Source organism: Pseudorca crassidens, chromosome 2 (genome assembly GCF_039906515.1).
Source record: "Pseudorca crassidens isolate mPseCra1 chromosome 2, mPseCra1.hap1, whole genome shotgun sequence".
NCBI lineage: Eukaryota > Metazoa > Chordata > Mammalia > Artiodactyla > Delphinidae > Pseudorca > Pseudorca crassidens.
Window position 1 is genome coordinate 116,074,439 of NC_090297.1, and position 16,110 is coordinate 116,090,548.

The 16,110-nt window shown below is 47.6% G+C and overlaps 1 protein-coding gene across 1 annotated transcript; it reads right to left on the reverse strand.

Annotated features, from left to right (window-relative positions):
* Nucleotides 1-273: 273 nt before the first annotated feature.
* LOC137211578 (SLAM family member 9-like) lies at nt 274-11,197 on the reverse strand (the record flags this gene model as incomplete). The annotated part of the gene is given in 5 exon segments (XM_067714097.1): nt 274-1,572; nt 3,156-3,422; nt 4,158-4,430; nt 7,013-7,363; nt 11,092-11,197. Coding segments are annotated over 5 exon segments (1,071 nt in total), but the record flags the coding sequence as incomplete, so codon positions are not given.
* Between the last annotated feature and the right edge of the window lie 4,913 nt (nt 11,198-16,110).

Here is a 16,110-nt window from a genome sequence, read left to right on the forward strand (position 1 = left end):
AGAGAAGGAGATGTTCAAGTCCTCTCTCACACCTAAATTATGATTTTGGCTCCATTGTTTATATATGGTTCAAACTCTAGATAAACCTATTTAGCACTTCAGAGCAGCTTCCTGTCAGAACCTCGTAGGAGAGACTTTCTTCTTATTTTAACTTCTTTCTTTTGCTAGCTGTTGAGCACTCAAGGAAATTTTAAGCTAAAGATCCCATTTTCTTCTTCCTTTATCGAAAGCAGAAAGAAAAACACACACACACAATGGTATAGGTCCCAGATTTTTACGAAACTTTCTGATAGTCTTCAAATCTTAAAAAGAATGTTCTCAACTCTAATCCAACTAGTTATTCATGCATTAAAAAAAATATTGAAATATCTACCACAAGCCAAGAACTCTATTACCCTTTGGGTTTACAGTTGTAAACAAAATAGATACAGTTCTTGTCCTCATGGGCTGAATGTCTTGTGGGGGAGAGAGACAATAAACAAGTAAACTAATGTGGTGCTCCAAGGACAATGATGCTTCAAGGATAAAGGACGACGTTGCCTGAAAAGGTGTCAGCGTTACACCCCCTACTGGACTCTTAATTGCCCTCCCCACCATGTTGTAATGGTTACAAAATTCCTGAGCCCACCTGGGCAATGCTCACCTGGGAAACAGGACCTGTCCCAACTAAGGAAAGGCATATGTCCTGTCCCACTCCCACTCTATAGAAGGAAGGTATATGTGCCTTGACCAATCAGTAAATGAAATTTTCACCTTGGACCATTCTTTTGTTTTCTGGCTATAAAAACTGAGCAGTAGCACACGTTCTGGCTTGAGTGTCCCAGACTACTAGGAAGTCAACACGCTGTTCTGGCAGCGACCCTGCCCTCCAATAAATTCTATCTTCTTTACATTCTGCCTTGTGTCTAGAAATTATTTTCCAACCCTCATTCAGACCACGACAACTAACAAATAAATATATATTTACAAATTGTGATAATTTGACAAAACTGAACTGGGTACAATGACTATGAATAAGTAAGACCTGCTTCAATAAGGTGGTCAAAGGCTGCTCCAAGGAGATGAAATTTAAGTTGAATCTGGGTCCTCTGATCCCATTTACTTAAATTTTAACAAAAAATAATGTATATGCACAAAATTTAATAGTTTTGTTAATTACATATTATCATTATATATTAACTATGCTTCAAACCATTCAATTTTTCTTATGTGAATAAGCCCTCTTTTCTTTCTGAACACTTTAAAACAGTTAAGACATAAACAGATTATTTTAAACTGAAGATATGTAGCAGTTTCTTGCTTGTTTTGAACTCGGTTTGCAAAAGAAATCAGTTTTCCACTTAATCAGAATCGATGTCTCTCTCTCACTCACACCAGGAGATGCTGGTATCAGGTCACACTCCTCTCTCTCTGTGTAGACTTCCTTATCTCTGTGTCTCACAGGGTGACCCTCTTCTCACATTCTTCCTCTTGGCTTCTCCACAGGTCAAGGTGAAATCTATTTAATCTGCAAAGCTCCCAGGATCAAAAAGAGAAGAAACTCTTTCCTCAAGGAGCAGAGTAGGAAGGAACCTGAATAAACAATGATCACAGGTTGGGAATTGGGTAAAAGGAAGAGAAGAAAAGAAATGGGAAGACAGGGAAACAGGGAAAGGAGTATTCCAGGAAGAAAAGTCAGAGGTGTGAGTGGGCTGGAGATCCCTTGAGGAAGCTGGATCTGGGGATGGAGCTGAAATGTTCTCCAGGCCCCATAGAGAAGGAGGGAGAATGTTAATGTCTGAAGCCAATTATCCTGTTTCCTTGTGTCCCATTACACCCAGCCTAGGCTGCCCCTTAAAATCTTGTCAGATTCACACTTCAGACACCTATTATTACATGCTGTGTATTGGAGATGCAGAGAAGGGTAAGCATGGGCTTTGTCATGGTTCCGTGGAGAACACAGACACATGCACAAAGGCCATTATACAGCACGCTCAGTGCTCTCCTAAAGTCATTTACTAGGGTTAGCCGCAGATCGTGATGATTGTAACGGTGAGTTCCCCAAGGGGTGGGAATATATCCAGACCTCTTCTTCACTGTACCTTCAATGACTAGAACAACACTGGGTGCCTTAAAAATGCTCTGTAAATGCATGTTGCTTAATGAAGAAAGAGGTGCAAAAATATTTATACCTTAGATAGTGGGCAGACATCATAGGGTTTTAAGCGAAAAGAAACATAAGCATGGCTTTCATTTAGAATTAACCCCCTAGCAGCACAGTCAGGAGGATGATTGGGAGGGGAGGGGAGTTAGGAGACCAGGTGAGGAATACGTGAAGTGAGGAAGGTGTGAGCAATGGCTGGTAGCGTGAGGAAGACAAGGGCTCTAAATAACCAGCTTTCTGCCTTTGGCAACAGGAAGAAAACAAGGGATGTGGGGAGAGGCATGGGCATGGGGCAACATCAGTCCTGGGAAGGACTGTGACCCGAGAGAAGAGGTCCAGGAGAGAGCAGCCCATGTGACTGAGGAGAGCAGGTCGAGGGTAACAGAATTGAGGAGTAGCCCCTGAGCTTACCTATCAGGATGCTACTGGGGCAAACCAGCCACAAGGGGTTGAGGAGTGAATGGCTGGTGAGGAACCAGAGACAGGGAGCAGAGACAACTGCTTCAGAGGTCAGTGGAGAAGAGGAGAGGAACAGGTGTGTTTGGACCGAGGCAGTTTCCTGTCATGGCCTGTGGAACCCAGGAGAGGCCACCCTTGCCCACCGGAGGAGCACAGCCCTGTTACCCTCTCGGAGCAGCTCTAGGCAGGAGTAGGGGCTGAGGCTTCTCTGAGGACACAAGCAAGGAGGTCTGGGACCCCTCCTCGGTGGGCTCTGCAGGACTGAGTGAGGATGGGGGAAGCACCTTCCCTCAGGGAGTGCCGGGAATGAGCCAATACCCAGCTGAGTCTGCTGCAAGTCCAGGCATGGGGGTCTGGGGCCGACAGAAGGTGGGCAGAGTGGGATGGTAGTGCCAGAACACTCATCTCCTGCCACCCCAGAGATGCTCCCTCCTGCAAACTAATCCTGCCCTATTTTTCTTTAACCACTCCTAGAACCCTGAGGAAGGCAGGCAGGGATGCTGTGAATCTGGACCGAGTCTGCAGTGAAAGGTTCTCAGAAGGAAGCGCTTACCTGAGCAGAGGGGCCTGACAGGGATGGAGCTGGAGCTCTGGCTGATGGGGTTCTTGGCAGTACAGCGATACCTGTCACTGACCCCAGATCTCCAGGACACGCTGAGAGTGGTCCGCCTGTGAGACGCAACTGCCCCCTGGCCTTGGGGGTCCCAGCTCTACTTAACATCCTCTCCAGCCTGGTCCATCCAGCAAGCCAGGGTGATGAAGCAGGTCCCATCCTTCATGATCTGAGAGCTGGCCGTGATATTGGGCTCTTGCAGACTCTCTGTTCCAAGAAGAGATAGTTCAAGCTGTGAGAAGGCTCTGGCTTGGCCAAGCAGAGGAGAAGAAAGGTCAGAGTTCAAACGTAGGCCCTCTACCCCCCACCCCCACCACAGCCGCGCAGGGTGAAATCCTTGGTGTTGTTGATCGGGGGACTCTGCAGAGTTATCCAGGCTTTATAGGAGCCAGAGTCCTGCAGCCTCAGGGAGCTGATCTGAAGAGGGTAGTTGTGGCGGAGGACACTCACTCTCCTGCTCTTGGGTCCCTGCATCCCAGCAACAAGGATTGGTTTGCCTGCCCGTCCTGGTTGCAAAATAGCCACAAGCCCTGGAGAGCTCCAGGTAACTTTTTCAACCTCCTGCCCCACCGGGACTTCCAGAGGCAGAGGGGCCGACTTCCCAAGGGTGCTGATCACTATCTCCCCTACTGATTCCCCTCCCAGGATTCCTGGTCCTGCAGATGGAGAGAGAAAACCACAGCTTCAGCGTCAGAGTCTCCCTGGCCACTTGGGGCAGCCATAGGTCCCATCCAGCCCCTCCTGCCCAGACCACTCCAGCCTCCCCATCAGGTCCAGCGGGTCTCCTTCCTCTCCCCTGACCACACAGAGCAACCCTGGCTCCCCCACTCTCTCAAGGGTGTTCACCCCTCTCCTCGGGGCCTGAAGGGGACAAGACTCCTTCCTCCAGCTTCCGTCCACTCTAGAGCTGCCAAGCAGGGTGTGTGCTTGGGTTTCAGGTACCTGTGCGTGAGGGCGGCACCAAGACAGGGAGGGAGCTGTTGTTACCAACTGGGTTCTTGACCACAGAGGTAAGGTTCAGAGCACTGTTCCCAGGTCTCAAGGAGACACTGAGGACAGACCCTCCGTGGGACACAACAGTCCAGGGCCCCAGGGGTGTCCAGCTGTAGGTCACAGTGCCTCCTCTGCTTTCTGCCATGCATGTTAGGATGACGAGGCAGTGTCCATTCCCACTCATCCTAGAGCTCATTGTGACACGGGGCCGGGCCAGCTGCTCTTTGTGTGCAACAAAGAACCAACGGAAGACTGGAAAACTGCTCTGGACCTTCCCTTCTCAGGGCAGAAGCAGGAGGCGTGGCTGCCAAGACCCTGCGCCACCCTGAATATACAGAAGGAACAACAGAGGCAGAAGCTGGCCACATCTATTCTCAAGCTTTGGGCTTTATAAGGCATGTCACTTAATATCTCCTCAGATTCCCAGAACAATCTTATGAAGTAGGTAGGGAAGGTGTTATATCTACTCTATTAAGTTACTTGCCCAGAGTCTCATCGATCCTAAATCCAATGGATCTGACCTCAAAGCTGAATTCCCACCCTGCCCTGAGTAGATGAAGGCTGTCTGTACGGGCAAACAAGGAACCGTGTTGTAATTACATCTTCCTCCAGTAGGGCACTCTGCAGTATACACTGAGCTTCCAGATGCTGAACCAGGCTCCCAGAGGAGGTGGCCCTATGCCTTTGAGGTTTCTCCTACGTCCTTGCATTCCCTTCCACCTCCACTCCATCCCTTCTCATCCCGGGACCAGGCACCCAGATGCTCTCCTTAATGTATCCAGAGTCTCGTTATTTGCCCACCTGCCTCCCCAGGCCAGAATCAGGACGGTTTGAGGGCAGCAGCAAGAGCAGTTGCAGACAACAGACAATCAGGACAGGCAACAAAGTCACAAGGCTTGGGAGAAGACTGCTCTGCTATTGGGCCTCTGCCCTGGGGTCCACCTGACAGTAGCCCCAGGGGCAACTCAACTGTGCAAAATAGGACAACACAGCCCGGAATGTCCCCCAGGAGAAGGCAAGCTGGACATGTCCACTGCTGGGTAACTTTCTGCTGCCTCACTCCAGTGTGTCTTCCATAGACCAGGCCCTGGGATCCAAACCCTTCCCCTGCGACCCCTCCTGCAGGCCCTTGTCTCTTCAGTGTCCTCTCAAGCTCAGGAAGATAAATACAGGGACTTATGAGAAATCCAGGGTGTGGCATTGGGGTACCTGAGTTCTATTCCCAGCTCTCTGCATCTTTCTAGCTCTCTGTCACGGGTATGTCATTTTTTTCTCTCTGAGACTCAGTCTCCTTAGCCTAGAAATCAAAACCCCTTTCCTGCCTGTTAGCAAGGCTGTCACGAACCGCCACTGACTTGGGAAATACCCTGTGAAGGATGAAAGCCTGGCCCCTTATCATCACTCTTGCCCCAGGAGCCCTCTCTGATTGGTTAGCACAGCTTTATATCCTGCCCAGAACGCGCACTGAGCTCATCTTGCCAGAATGACCATCAGCATAGTGCGAGGGCTCTCCCACCACCGCTGGGGTGAACAGTCCTACCCTAGGTCCCAGCAGCCCCTCACCCAGTGTTCCCTCGCCCTGTCTGAGGAATGGGCCACAGACATTGCAGGCCAGTTTATGGCAGAAATGCTTTCTCCCCAACCATGTGAACCTGACCTTGGCAATTCCATCATCCCCGACTTAAAAAAAAAAAAAATGCCTTCACCTAATAGGAATATTTCCTGTCACATAGACCAGGAAGATGTCTGAGAAGGATATCCACTTTCTCTCCATCACTTAGCTTCCTGTGTTCATCCTCACTCCTCATTGGTACCTTTCCTGCGACCCACTGTAGAGGAACAGCTCTGCCATGGCATCATGGTGACCTTGCCTGGTGAACTTGCCATCCATGGCCTCCTTGTTCCTCAAGCAAAGACTAGAATCACGGCTAATCCGAGTCTTGCAAAAGGCCTTGTGATCCTCCCAGAACACGACAGGAGGGTGGCCTGTGAAGAATTACCTTGAAGCCATCTCCCACAGGACTCCCACCGGTCCCTCCTGGGAGGCTGTCATGAGCAGTTTGTCATGGGGTTCAGGGCTTCCTGCTCCACCCTCGCAGAACAGAGCTGCTGACTACAAAACCTTTTCTCTGCAGTCTAGAATTTGTTTCTCAGCAACCCCCGTTATGTTCATCCGGTTCCTTTTTTCTCAGTGTCATCATTTCTGGGGCGTGGGATGAGGACCTTTGGCCCCTCTCCCTCTCACTACCTATATAAGTAATAAGCTGTTTGAATCTAAAAGTACTTGACTGTGTCTTCACTGGCCGATCTTGCTGCTGCGTATGCCTGACACCCCCCGCCCCCGACTCCTTGTCCCCTTTGTAGTTTCCCCTGCTAAAACAGTCGTTTAAATTTCCTTAAATGAATATGATAATAGTGTTCTCGTACATCTGTACAGAGCTTTACGAAGTTCTTTCCCATGAATTTCATTCTCACAGAAGGTAGTGTTCCTATTTTAGCAAGAAGAAAGCTCAAGGCCACACAAGTAGGTTGTGGCAGAAGCCAGTTCTCAGGGCCTGAAATACCATTCTCTGCCCAGACCCAGCGGTTCTGCTGCAACTGGTCTGGGACACGTCCTGGGCCCCGAGATTTTTCAGGGTATTCTCCCAGGTAACTCTATTTTCCATGTTTTTCCCCAGTGAGCACGTGTTAGCCTTTTAATTAGAAAGAAAATTATAAATGTAACCAAAGTGGGAAAGGCTATAAAAATGACTGAAAGACAGTCACCACACACACCCACCTGTTGCCGTTCCCCAGACACTCACCATAGACGTGCAGGCTGTACTCCCAGGCGTGGGTGATGCGGGAACTCCACAGATTAACGTGGGCTCGGTAGGACCCTGAACCCTCCCAGCTCAGGTGGCTGATCTGCAGGGAGCAGCCTGGGCCCACCACACTCAAACGACCCCAGTACTGCGTTTCTGCCTGGTAAAAGGTGTCTGGCCCTCCAGCTTCTACCAAGGTTACCGTGGCTATTACCCCGGACACCAAACGACACATCCAGTAGATGCTCTCCACCTGCTGTCCATCCTGCAGCTGCAGGGGCAAAATGACAGACCCCCCTAGGGTCTCAGTTACCACCGTAGGGGCTGAGTCCTCTCTGGAAGCCCCTGGTCCTGCAAACACAGAACAGAGGTTTCAGAGGCAGCCTATTACATTGGAGGCTCACAACAGGCCTGAGAGAGAGTCAGGGCCATGATTATTATTCCTATTTTATAGGTGAGAAAACAGAGATCCACAGAATTTAGATGCCTTGCTCAAGACTACATAGCTAGTTATAGGGATAGAACTAGAACACAACTTGGTCACTCCTCCACACCAAAGTGGTCTCCTTCAGCATTTACATTCATTAACATATAAGGAAATAATCAATGAAGGCTGTCCTAAGGGTTGCAGGTACTAAGTGTCATGGAGAGTAAGCAAAATTCTTGGGAGGGGCCTGTGGGGGCGGTGATCTCTGCTGTTTCTGTGAGTCACTCTCTTGCCCATTCAGGGAATAGGACCAGAACTCACTTAGCCCAGCTGCATCCACAGCAGGAACTGCTTTCCAGCATCCCCCATAATTGCTTATTTGGCCACTTGTGAAACAAAAGCCAGCTCCTCTGAGGCCCAGCCAGGAATCTGGGAACATATCTTTCCAGAGCAGGGGGTATGGTGCTGTGCCAGCCAAGCCAGGTTAAGCACGGTCAGTGGGACAGTCATTTGGGCACCAGCCTAGACTGCCCTTGAGAGAAGAGTGTAACACCAGGGCACTAGTCAGACTGCCCAAGTTCAAGCCATTGCTCTCCCAGGTGCTAGCTGTGTGATCTTTGGCAGGTTACTTAACCTCTCTGAGTCCTGGTTTTCTCACCTGTGAAACAGGGAGTACCATCTTCCAGGATTTTGTGAGTGTTAAATGAGATAATGCAAGGAAATGCCTCACTATGGTATTATTAAAGATACTTAACGTCACTGAAATAAGTTGGTGACTGCATCTTGTTTGCATCCTTACCAAAACTAGTCAGTGCTCTTGCAGGGAAATGTAAAAAAAAACACTCCTAAGTAGTGCGACCCACCTCTATTTTTGCAACACCGACACAGTCCCAGGAGGCAGGAAGTCTGAAACTGACTCAGGTCTGCTGCATAGCTGTTTAAAGAGAAAAGGCTGCCTGGCCCGGGGAGGGATGCAGGTCCTGATTCAAACTGGAATCTAGATGCACTGGCCGCATCACTGATTCCTAGGCCTGGTGGTGAGGTTTTTCTGCTGAAAGTTGAACTGAGAAGTCCTGTGATAGTAGCTGTGGTGACGAGGAGTAGGGGTGTGGTTGCTGTCTTGTGGGAGTGGGGATTCCACACTGTGGGGACGTACAACATCCTGTGTGCCCACCACAGAATCCACTTGACGGCCTGGCGTTCATTTCTTCCATGGAGCTCTTCTGGCTCCACTTGGAGGATGGTACAAATCGGCTGGAAGCATGCCAAGGCAGTGCTAGCACCAGATGGATCTTTCACATCCCAAGTTGGCCCAGGACCTAAAGTCTGGCCCGGAGGAATTCCACCTTGACCAAGCAGCTATGGTCACCCTTGCACCCTTGAGCGCAGTAACTCGTTAAGCCTAGTTCAAGTGCTACTTCCTTTCTGGAGCCTTAGCTGAGCTCCATACTTCCAGTCTGGCCATGCTTTCCTCCTAGTTTCCTTCAGCCTGTGCTTTTGTTGGCTTGTTTTGTTTAAAGCTTTTACTTCATTCTGCCTCATACAACTAGCTGGGTTGTTTGTGTTTCCCCATAGTTCATGAGCTCCCCAAGGACAGGAGAAGGTAGAAGGGAATTAGTATCTGAGCAATAAAGTAAAGTAAGGCTGATGGTTTAGCCACGTGGTTAGGTGCAGTGGGATGTGTGTAGAGCTTCCCTTTCTGAATCCTGTTTCTGGATTCAATGAGGGAAAGAGACACAAAGGGATCAGATCAGTACATGAAACGCCAGTGCCAGACACTGCTGAGGACGTTAAGCACATTATTTTATCTAACTTTCCCAGCAAACTAGTAAGGTCCGTATTTTTATTCCCACTTCACAGATGAAGACCATGAGACTCAAAGAGCTTAAGAAAATTACTTGCCCAGAGTCACCAGCTAGGAAGCAATAGAGGTCACATGAAACCCAAGTTCGCCTGACCCCGAAGCTTATGCTCTGTTGACTACACTGCGCTGCCAGCAGCAGAATTGCACCACACCTAATTCCTCCCTGTGTGCCACTGACCCCGTTCCCCACCACACACACACACACAGTACAGGACCAGCACACAAGAGGCCTCAATAAATGTTTCTGGAATTGAACCGAAGAAATATGAACATTTTTTAAGGCAGGACCTGTCTCACCCATTCTTTTGCCACGTGCCCTAGGGATGCCCCTGTGAACAGTGACCTCCAAGGGCCTGGCCCGGACGCCACAGAGGAAGGGAAGCTCACAGATGTGCTTGTTGCTTCATGGAGGGTTATGAAAGTGGAGGCAAGGGGAAGCTTCCAGGAATCCGGCGTCTGAGTTTCAATTCTGTGACTTTGGTTGGGGACACTGTGGCTCTCTGAGTTTCCTTGCTGCTGCTGCATTCCCACAGCTGGGCCGTGCTGACTTCCATTCTCACAGATCACCAGCTGTGTGCCGGAAGATGTCACCTAATCTCTCAGTCCACCGTCTGTAAAATATGCTTAATACTACCTGCCTTATCTATATCACAAGATTGTTGTGGGGATCAGATTATTTAACTTCTTTCTTTCTTTAATAAATTTATTTATTTAATTTTTTATATTTGGCTGAGTTGGGTCTTCGTTGCTGTGCGCGGGCTTTCTCTAGTTGCGGTGAGCGGGGGCTGCTCTTCGTTGCAGTGCTCGGGCTTCTCACTGTGGTGACTCCTTTTGCTGTGGAGCACGGGCTCTAGGTGCGTGGGCTTCAGTAGTCGTGGCGCATGGGCCTAGTTGCTCCGTGGCATGTGGGATCTTCCGGGACCGGGGCTCGAACCTGTGTCCCCTGCATTGGCAGGTGGATTCTTAACCGCTGCGCCACCAGGGAAGCCGGGGATCAGAATATTTTAAATTTGAGTAAAAGTTCTTTATAAACTGCCAAGTTTTAAACACATTTAAAGGATTCTACAGCAGGCTTAGGGGACACCCTAAAGGCTGGGGTGGTGGCCACCCTGAAAGCATGTGACCCTGATAACCAGTGCAAGCTGGTTTCCTCCTAAATGAGGATGAAAGCAAAAGACGGAAACTCTGGAAGCTAAGAGCAGAACCTGGCCCCTCCCCATGGGTTTCTTAAGAGCTCTGTTCCTCTGGCCTCCAGTTCTCCAGCCTGTTTCCTGCCACCACCCAGGTCCTTGGGGCCATGGGAGTGAGCAGTAAGAACCCAGAGGGACAGGAACAGCCACAAGGTGCCAGGTTTGAGATCCCCTACTGGAGTCATTTATGCGACAGGAAAGCCCAATTCACAATAAAGGTGACTCTCAGAGGCTTGGGAGAGAGAGCATAAGAGGATCATGCTTGAAATGGCAAGATGCAGATGAGGTCCTGAAACTGGCTGTGGCGGATCTCCTATCTCATGCCTCCACCATCGGTCTGTCTGGGGACTTCCAGGGTCCTTGTGACTCACTAGCAGAAGAAGTGTGAAAGTGACAGGACACAATCTGGGTTTGCATGGTCTGAGATGATAGCACACACACCCCTCATACGCACACACACCTCACACACACACACACACACACACAGAGTCTGGCTCCCAGTGAGGCAGCATCTTCAGTGAAAATGACCCATTGCTGGAGAAACCCAACATGCAGGCAGATAGAGGTGCCTGGGAGGCAGTGGCAAGGACAGACTTACCAGTGAGAAGACCTAGGAGGAGCAAGGACCACCATAGAGAAAGGCCCACAATATGCAGCAGACTGGCCTGCCTCACAGCAGCTGACGGACCGTGTGCATGTAAATATCAGCCCACAAACATTTCCCATTTTTAGACTTCACTGCTTTAACCACATGTAGTTTTTGAGTCACATGCTATGAAAATAAGGGGATATGAAAGAAAGAAGTGTGAGAGGCAGCAGAGTGAGCTATTTAAAAGCCAAAGCTGACGCTGTCGCAGCCTTGCTTTAAATCCTTCTAAGGTCCCCCATCCCCTACAAGGTAAAGTCCAGGGTCACAGTCCTGACAGATGAAATCCTTCAGGATCTGCTGGCTTCCCTACATGAGCTCGGCCTCATGGTGTCCCTGAGCCTCACGCCTGGACTCCCACCTCACATACCTTATGATTTCTCACTCTTGTAAATTGACTCCTGCAATTTGGCTTACTGGACCGCCCTAGTCCCTGCCACCTGGCTCACCTGCCTCCCTCTAATATCCTCTTGTTCCCCGACTAAAGTCATCACCACCTTGAGAAAGGCTTCGCCTGAAACGCCACACTAGAACAGTTGCCCTCTTCTGGGCCTCTCAGTTTCCCCCTACTAGCCTCTATGGTAACACCCATCCTGCTCTACCATAAACAACTGCTTACTTGCATACACTTCCTAGTAGTCTCTCAGCCCTTTGAAGGTAAGGTCTACTTTTTTCACCTTTCAGTTCCCAGTGACTAGCTCAGTATCAGCATATAGTAAGGGCTTAGTTCCTACACGCTTGGTAAGTCCATGAGCAGACACGGAGTCAACAGGCAGAGAAGAACGAGCCCAGAATGGCCCAGAGACAAAAATGGGAAAGGCACAGGCTTGACTGTAGCTTCTTAGGCACAGAAACAAGGCTGGAAGAATCCAGGGGACAAGACTTTTGGGACCGCCTCTGCCTCCAACCACGAAGGACGACCAGATATCATTTTACTCTCTTGCCCTGTTAGTGGTACGGTTGAGGGAGTTGTGTGAAAAGTCCTGGTGTTCCCCTCCACACCAAGGAGTCCTGATGGCTTTGCTAGGCTATGCAGGCTCCTCTGACATCTCCATGAGAATGTGATTGTGACTAGTGTCACCTGTCACTAGTCACAATCTAGTCAGAAGTAAGGCTCCCTTATTCCTTGGACTTTGATAAGTATCTCCCTGGCCTTCCGTGTGTGGAGGCTAGGTGCCCTGACAAGACTTGAAGAGAATCTATGTTGCTTTTAAGAACATCACCAACGGTCTCCCGTCAATCACATCCTGTAGATCCTTTGGTCCTTACCTTATATGACCGCTTGGTGGAATTTGACATTGGAACACTCCTTACTTGAAACCCTCTCTTGAGGGTGCTGCGGGTTGCTCTTCTCACTGGGTTCTCCTCGCTCAATTATTCAACACACACAGGATGAGCTCCTGCTGGGAGCTGCAAAGGCACTGTGTTGAGACTGGGGATTCAAAGATGAAAAGAAGTTTCTGCAAGCATGTTGCTCACAGGCCAGTGGGAAAGTCACATCAATAGAAAAATAAAGTTATGTGAATGATTTAGCGTCAGGAGGGATTGGGTGCAGTGGGGTGTGTGTGAAGCTTTTTGATCTGAATCCTGCCTCTGCTGCTTTCTAGCCCTGTGACCTTAGCAAACTACCTTCCAGTAAATAAGACTCCCCCACTATCATTTATTTCCCTGAAGGTGGTTTTAGTGCTTAAAAAAATCATTCGTAGGTTATACTGCTTTTAAGAATTCATATTCAGGGACTTCCCTGGTGGTCCAGCGGTTAAGAGTTCGCTCTCCCAGTGCAGGGGGCCTGGGTTCGATTCCTGATCAGGGAACTAGATCCCCCATGCTGCAACTAAAGATCCCACACGTGGCAACGAAGATGCTGTGTGCCACAACTAAGACGCTGTGTGCCACAACTAAGACCTGGCCCAGCCAAATAAACAAATACTTTGAAAAAAAAAAGAATTCATATTCAATTTACTAAAAAAAACCCGAACAGACAAATTAAAGACCTGTCAGCCTTAAGGCCAGTTCAGCTTACGAACATATTGTTCCATTTACAAGTCAGGAAACTTTTAGTAACCCTTTTTAGTGGCTACTGATAATATTTGACTCATTTTACAAATGTATAAATTGATTCCCTTAAGGACTTCAAACCTCACTATTGAATGTCATATATTTAATTTCCTTCTAAAGTATTTTAATCAACAAATAAGCCTCCCCAAATACTTAAAGAGAGCTTATAAATCTAATAATTAAAGTTTTAAATATGGTGATTCTTAAGTGGTTTTAAAATATTCAATACTTCATATAACTTAAGATTTCCAACTAAAATCAAAGTGTAAATCAATTACTCAATTAACACAGTTCAAATCAGAACCACAAAGTTAACTATAGCTTTAATAAGCTGAATTTCTTAAACAATACATATGCTTAAACAAAAAGTATTAACTGATATCTTGAACATGTCTATTCTGAATTCCTTATCTTTCCAGGATTGAAAGATTCATAGCTACAAAGGAAACAATCATCTCAATCCCAGCTATTCCCTGGGCCACTTTCTCAACCAAGGACAGTTGGTTAATGATCAGATATCACTGAGACTTTAGCTGATGGTCCCTTTATTTACTTTGTTGATGCCCTCTAAAAGGCTGGTCTCATGCCCTTGTCCCCTAGATTCAATTTGCACACTGTGATATTACCTAATTTTTCCCCTTCCTGCAACTACAGAACTTGATTTTTCCTTTGCATTTCTTTTTGCTCTTAAGATATTTAACTCTCTTTCCATTTAGGTGTAAAGAGCTTTGAACTTGCCAAACTTCTATACTCTTTTCATATTCTTCCAATCTTTAGGAATCGTACATATTAGAACCCCACATAACATTAAAAGTAAAGTCAAAAAAATGCAGTTATGTAACATGCAGGGTCATCTTAATTGCAAAGTTATTGAAGGGCTGGTTTGGGGCTCATGGTGAATCTATGCAACTAAATTTGGGACTATGGCTGCAGGATCCAAATTGCAGCCCAGGCTGGAGTCTGATACTACCTGAAGGCAATGCCCATTAAATAGGAGCCTATGACTGGCTGGATTTCCAGGACAGTAGCAGGGGTTCCAGACTTTCCAGTCATTTGCACCCTTTGCTGGCCTGGTACAAGGACACTGAGAAACTGGAGATGCTGGGACCAACCTGCCTCCACTCTGCTTCCCAACACTAGGTGTCTTTGCATCCATGGCCCAATGAGAATATTAGCGCTCGCTGTGTGAAGACAGGGGCTGGGTGAGTACAAGACCCCATTTGCCAACTGCATTATATCAAAACTCGCATTATTTTAGATTTTTATTGTACTTAATTACTATCCTTAAATGATACTTCATTTGGATTCTATCACAAGATTGCGTCTACCTATGTTCACAACTTCAAAGATGGTGCTTCCAATGACATTTCCCTCACTAAGCCTCAGTTTCCTCATCTCTAAAATGGGGATAATAGCAGTACCAACCAAATAGTGTTGATTTGAGGATTAAAAGAGAAAACGTATGTAAAACTCCAAGCACAAAGCCTTACCCACAGCAATTACTCAACAGATGTTAGTGATTATTTTTATTATTAACAGTATCTTTGAACTCTCTCCCACCTTTGTTCTCTCTTCCCATCCAGGCTGTCCCTGCTCTCATGCTCTTACCTGGGCTCCCTAGTGACCTGTCTTCTCATATCTCAGTCTCATTCCTTCCACCCACCTTCCACTCTGCTGCTGGAGTAATCTTTCTTCGAGTCCTTGAGTCAGGCCATGCCTCTGCTTAAAAACACTTGCTGGACCATCACTGCCTGTAGTCTTATGTCTTAGTCCATTTGGGCCACTATAACAAAAATACCATAGGCTGTGTTCCTTATAAACAAGAAATTCAGTTCTGGAGGCTGGGAAGTCGAGGATCAAGGCACCAGCAGGTTTGGCGTCTGGTGAGAGCCTGCTTCCTGGTTCATAGACAGCCATCTTCTCAAGGTGTCTTCACATGGCACAAGGGGTGAGGGAGCTCTCTGGGGTCTCTTGTATAAGGACACTAATCCCATTCTTGAGGGCTCCACCCTCAAGACCTCATCATCTCCCAAATATTCCACTACCTAAAACCATCGCATTTGGGATTAGACTTCAACATGTGAATGTTGGGGAGACACAAACATTTAGTCCATAGCTCCTAGGTTGTAAGACTCTCTATCTGAGCTGCGGCAACCGTTCCTGGCCCCATGTCCTGCAGTTCTCTCTAGGAAACCACATTCTAACCACAGGGCCAGTACTCGAGTGAGGTGAGAGAGGTGTCTAAAGCATAAATTTAAGGAGGGCTTCCCTCTCAGGATTGTACAGCATCAGCTCATGACCAGCCTCTGAAGAAGCTCTCCATGGGCAGAGGCCTGTTATCTTAATTGTCCCCCTCTCTCCCTCCTTCCTCCCAGACTTCTTGGGTTCAAATTCTCAGTAACTACAAAACTCAGAGCAAGCTACTTACTCTCCTTATACCTCAGTTTTCTCATCTATAGAGTGGAGATGATAAAAAAAAATACCTATCTCATAAAGCTGTTGTGAGGACTAATGAGTTAATTTGTGTCAAGTTTTAGAAGAGGGCCTAGGACCCGAGAAGCACTCACTGAATGTTAGCTCAAACCACACACTACACCATCCTGAAGTTTTCTAAGTCCTCTAATGTTATAGTCTAAGTAAACATATAAATCTCAAGATACAACAAGCTACAGCTTAACCAGCTATTACACTATCAATTAAAAGAAGTCAGCTTCCCAAGGCAAATAAAGGGAATTATGCTACCCCCCGCAACTTAATTCTCAACTCAGCCAGTTCTACAACCGTTACCTGCAACATCCATCCTCAGCACAATTTCCCTGGTGTTTTTTCAGGATTAATTCAAAGTCTTTCAGTTGCATTGACAGGAAGCCAACACAAACTGGCTTAAGCAAAATAGGGAATTTATTAGACCAT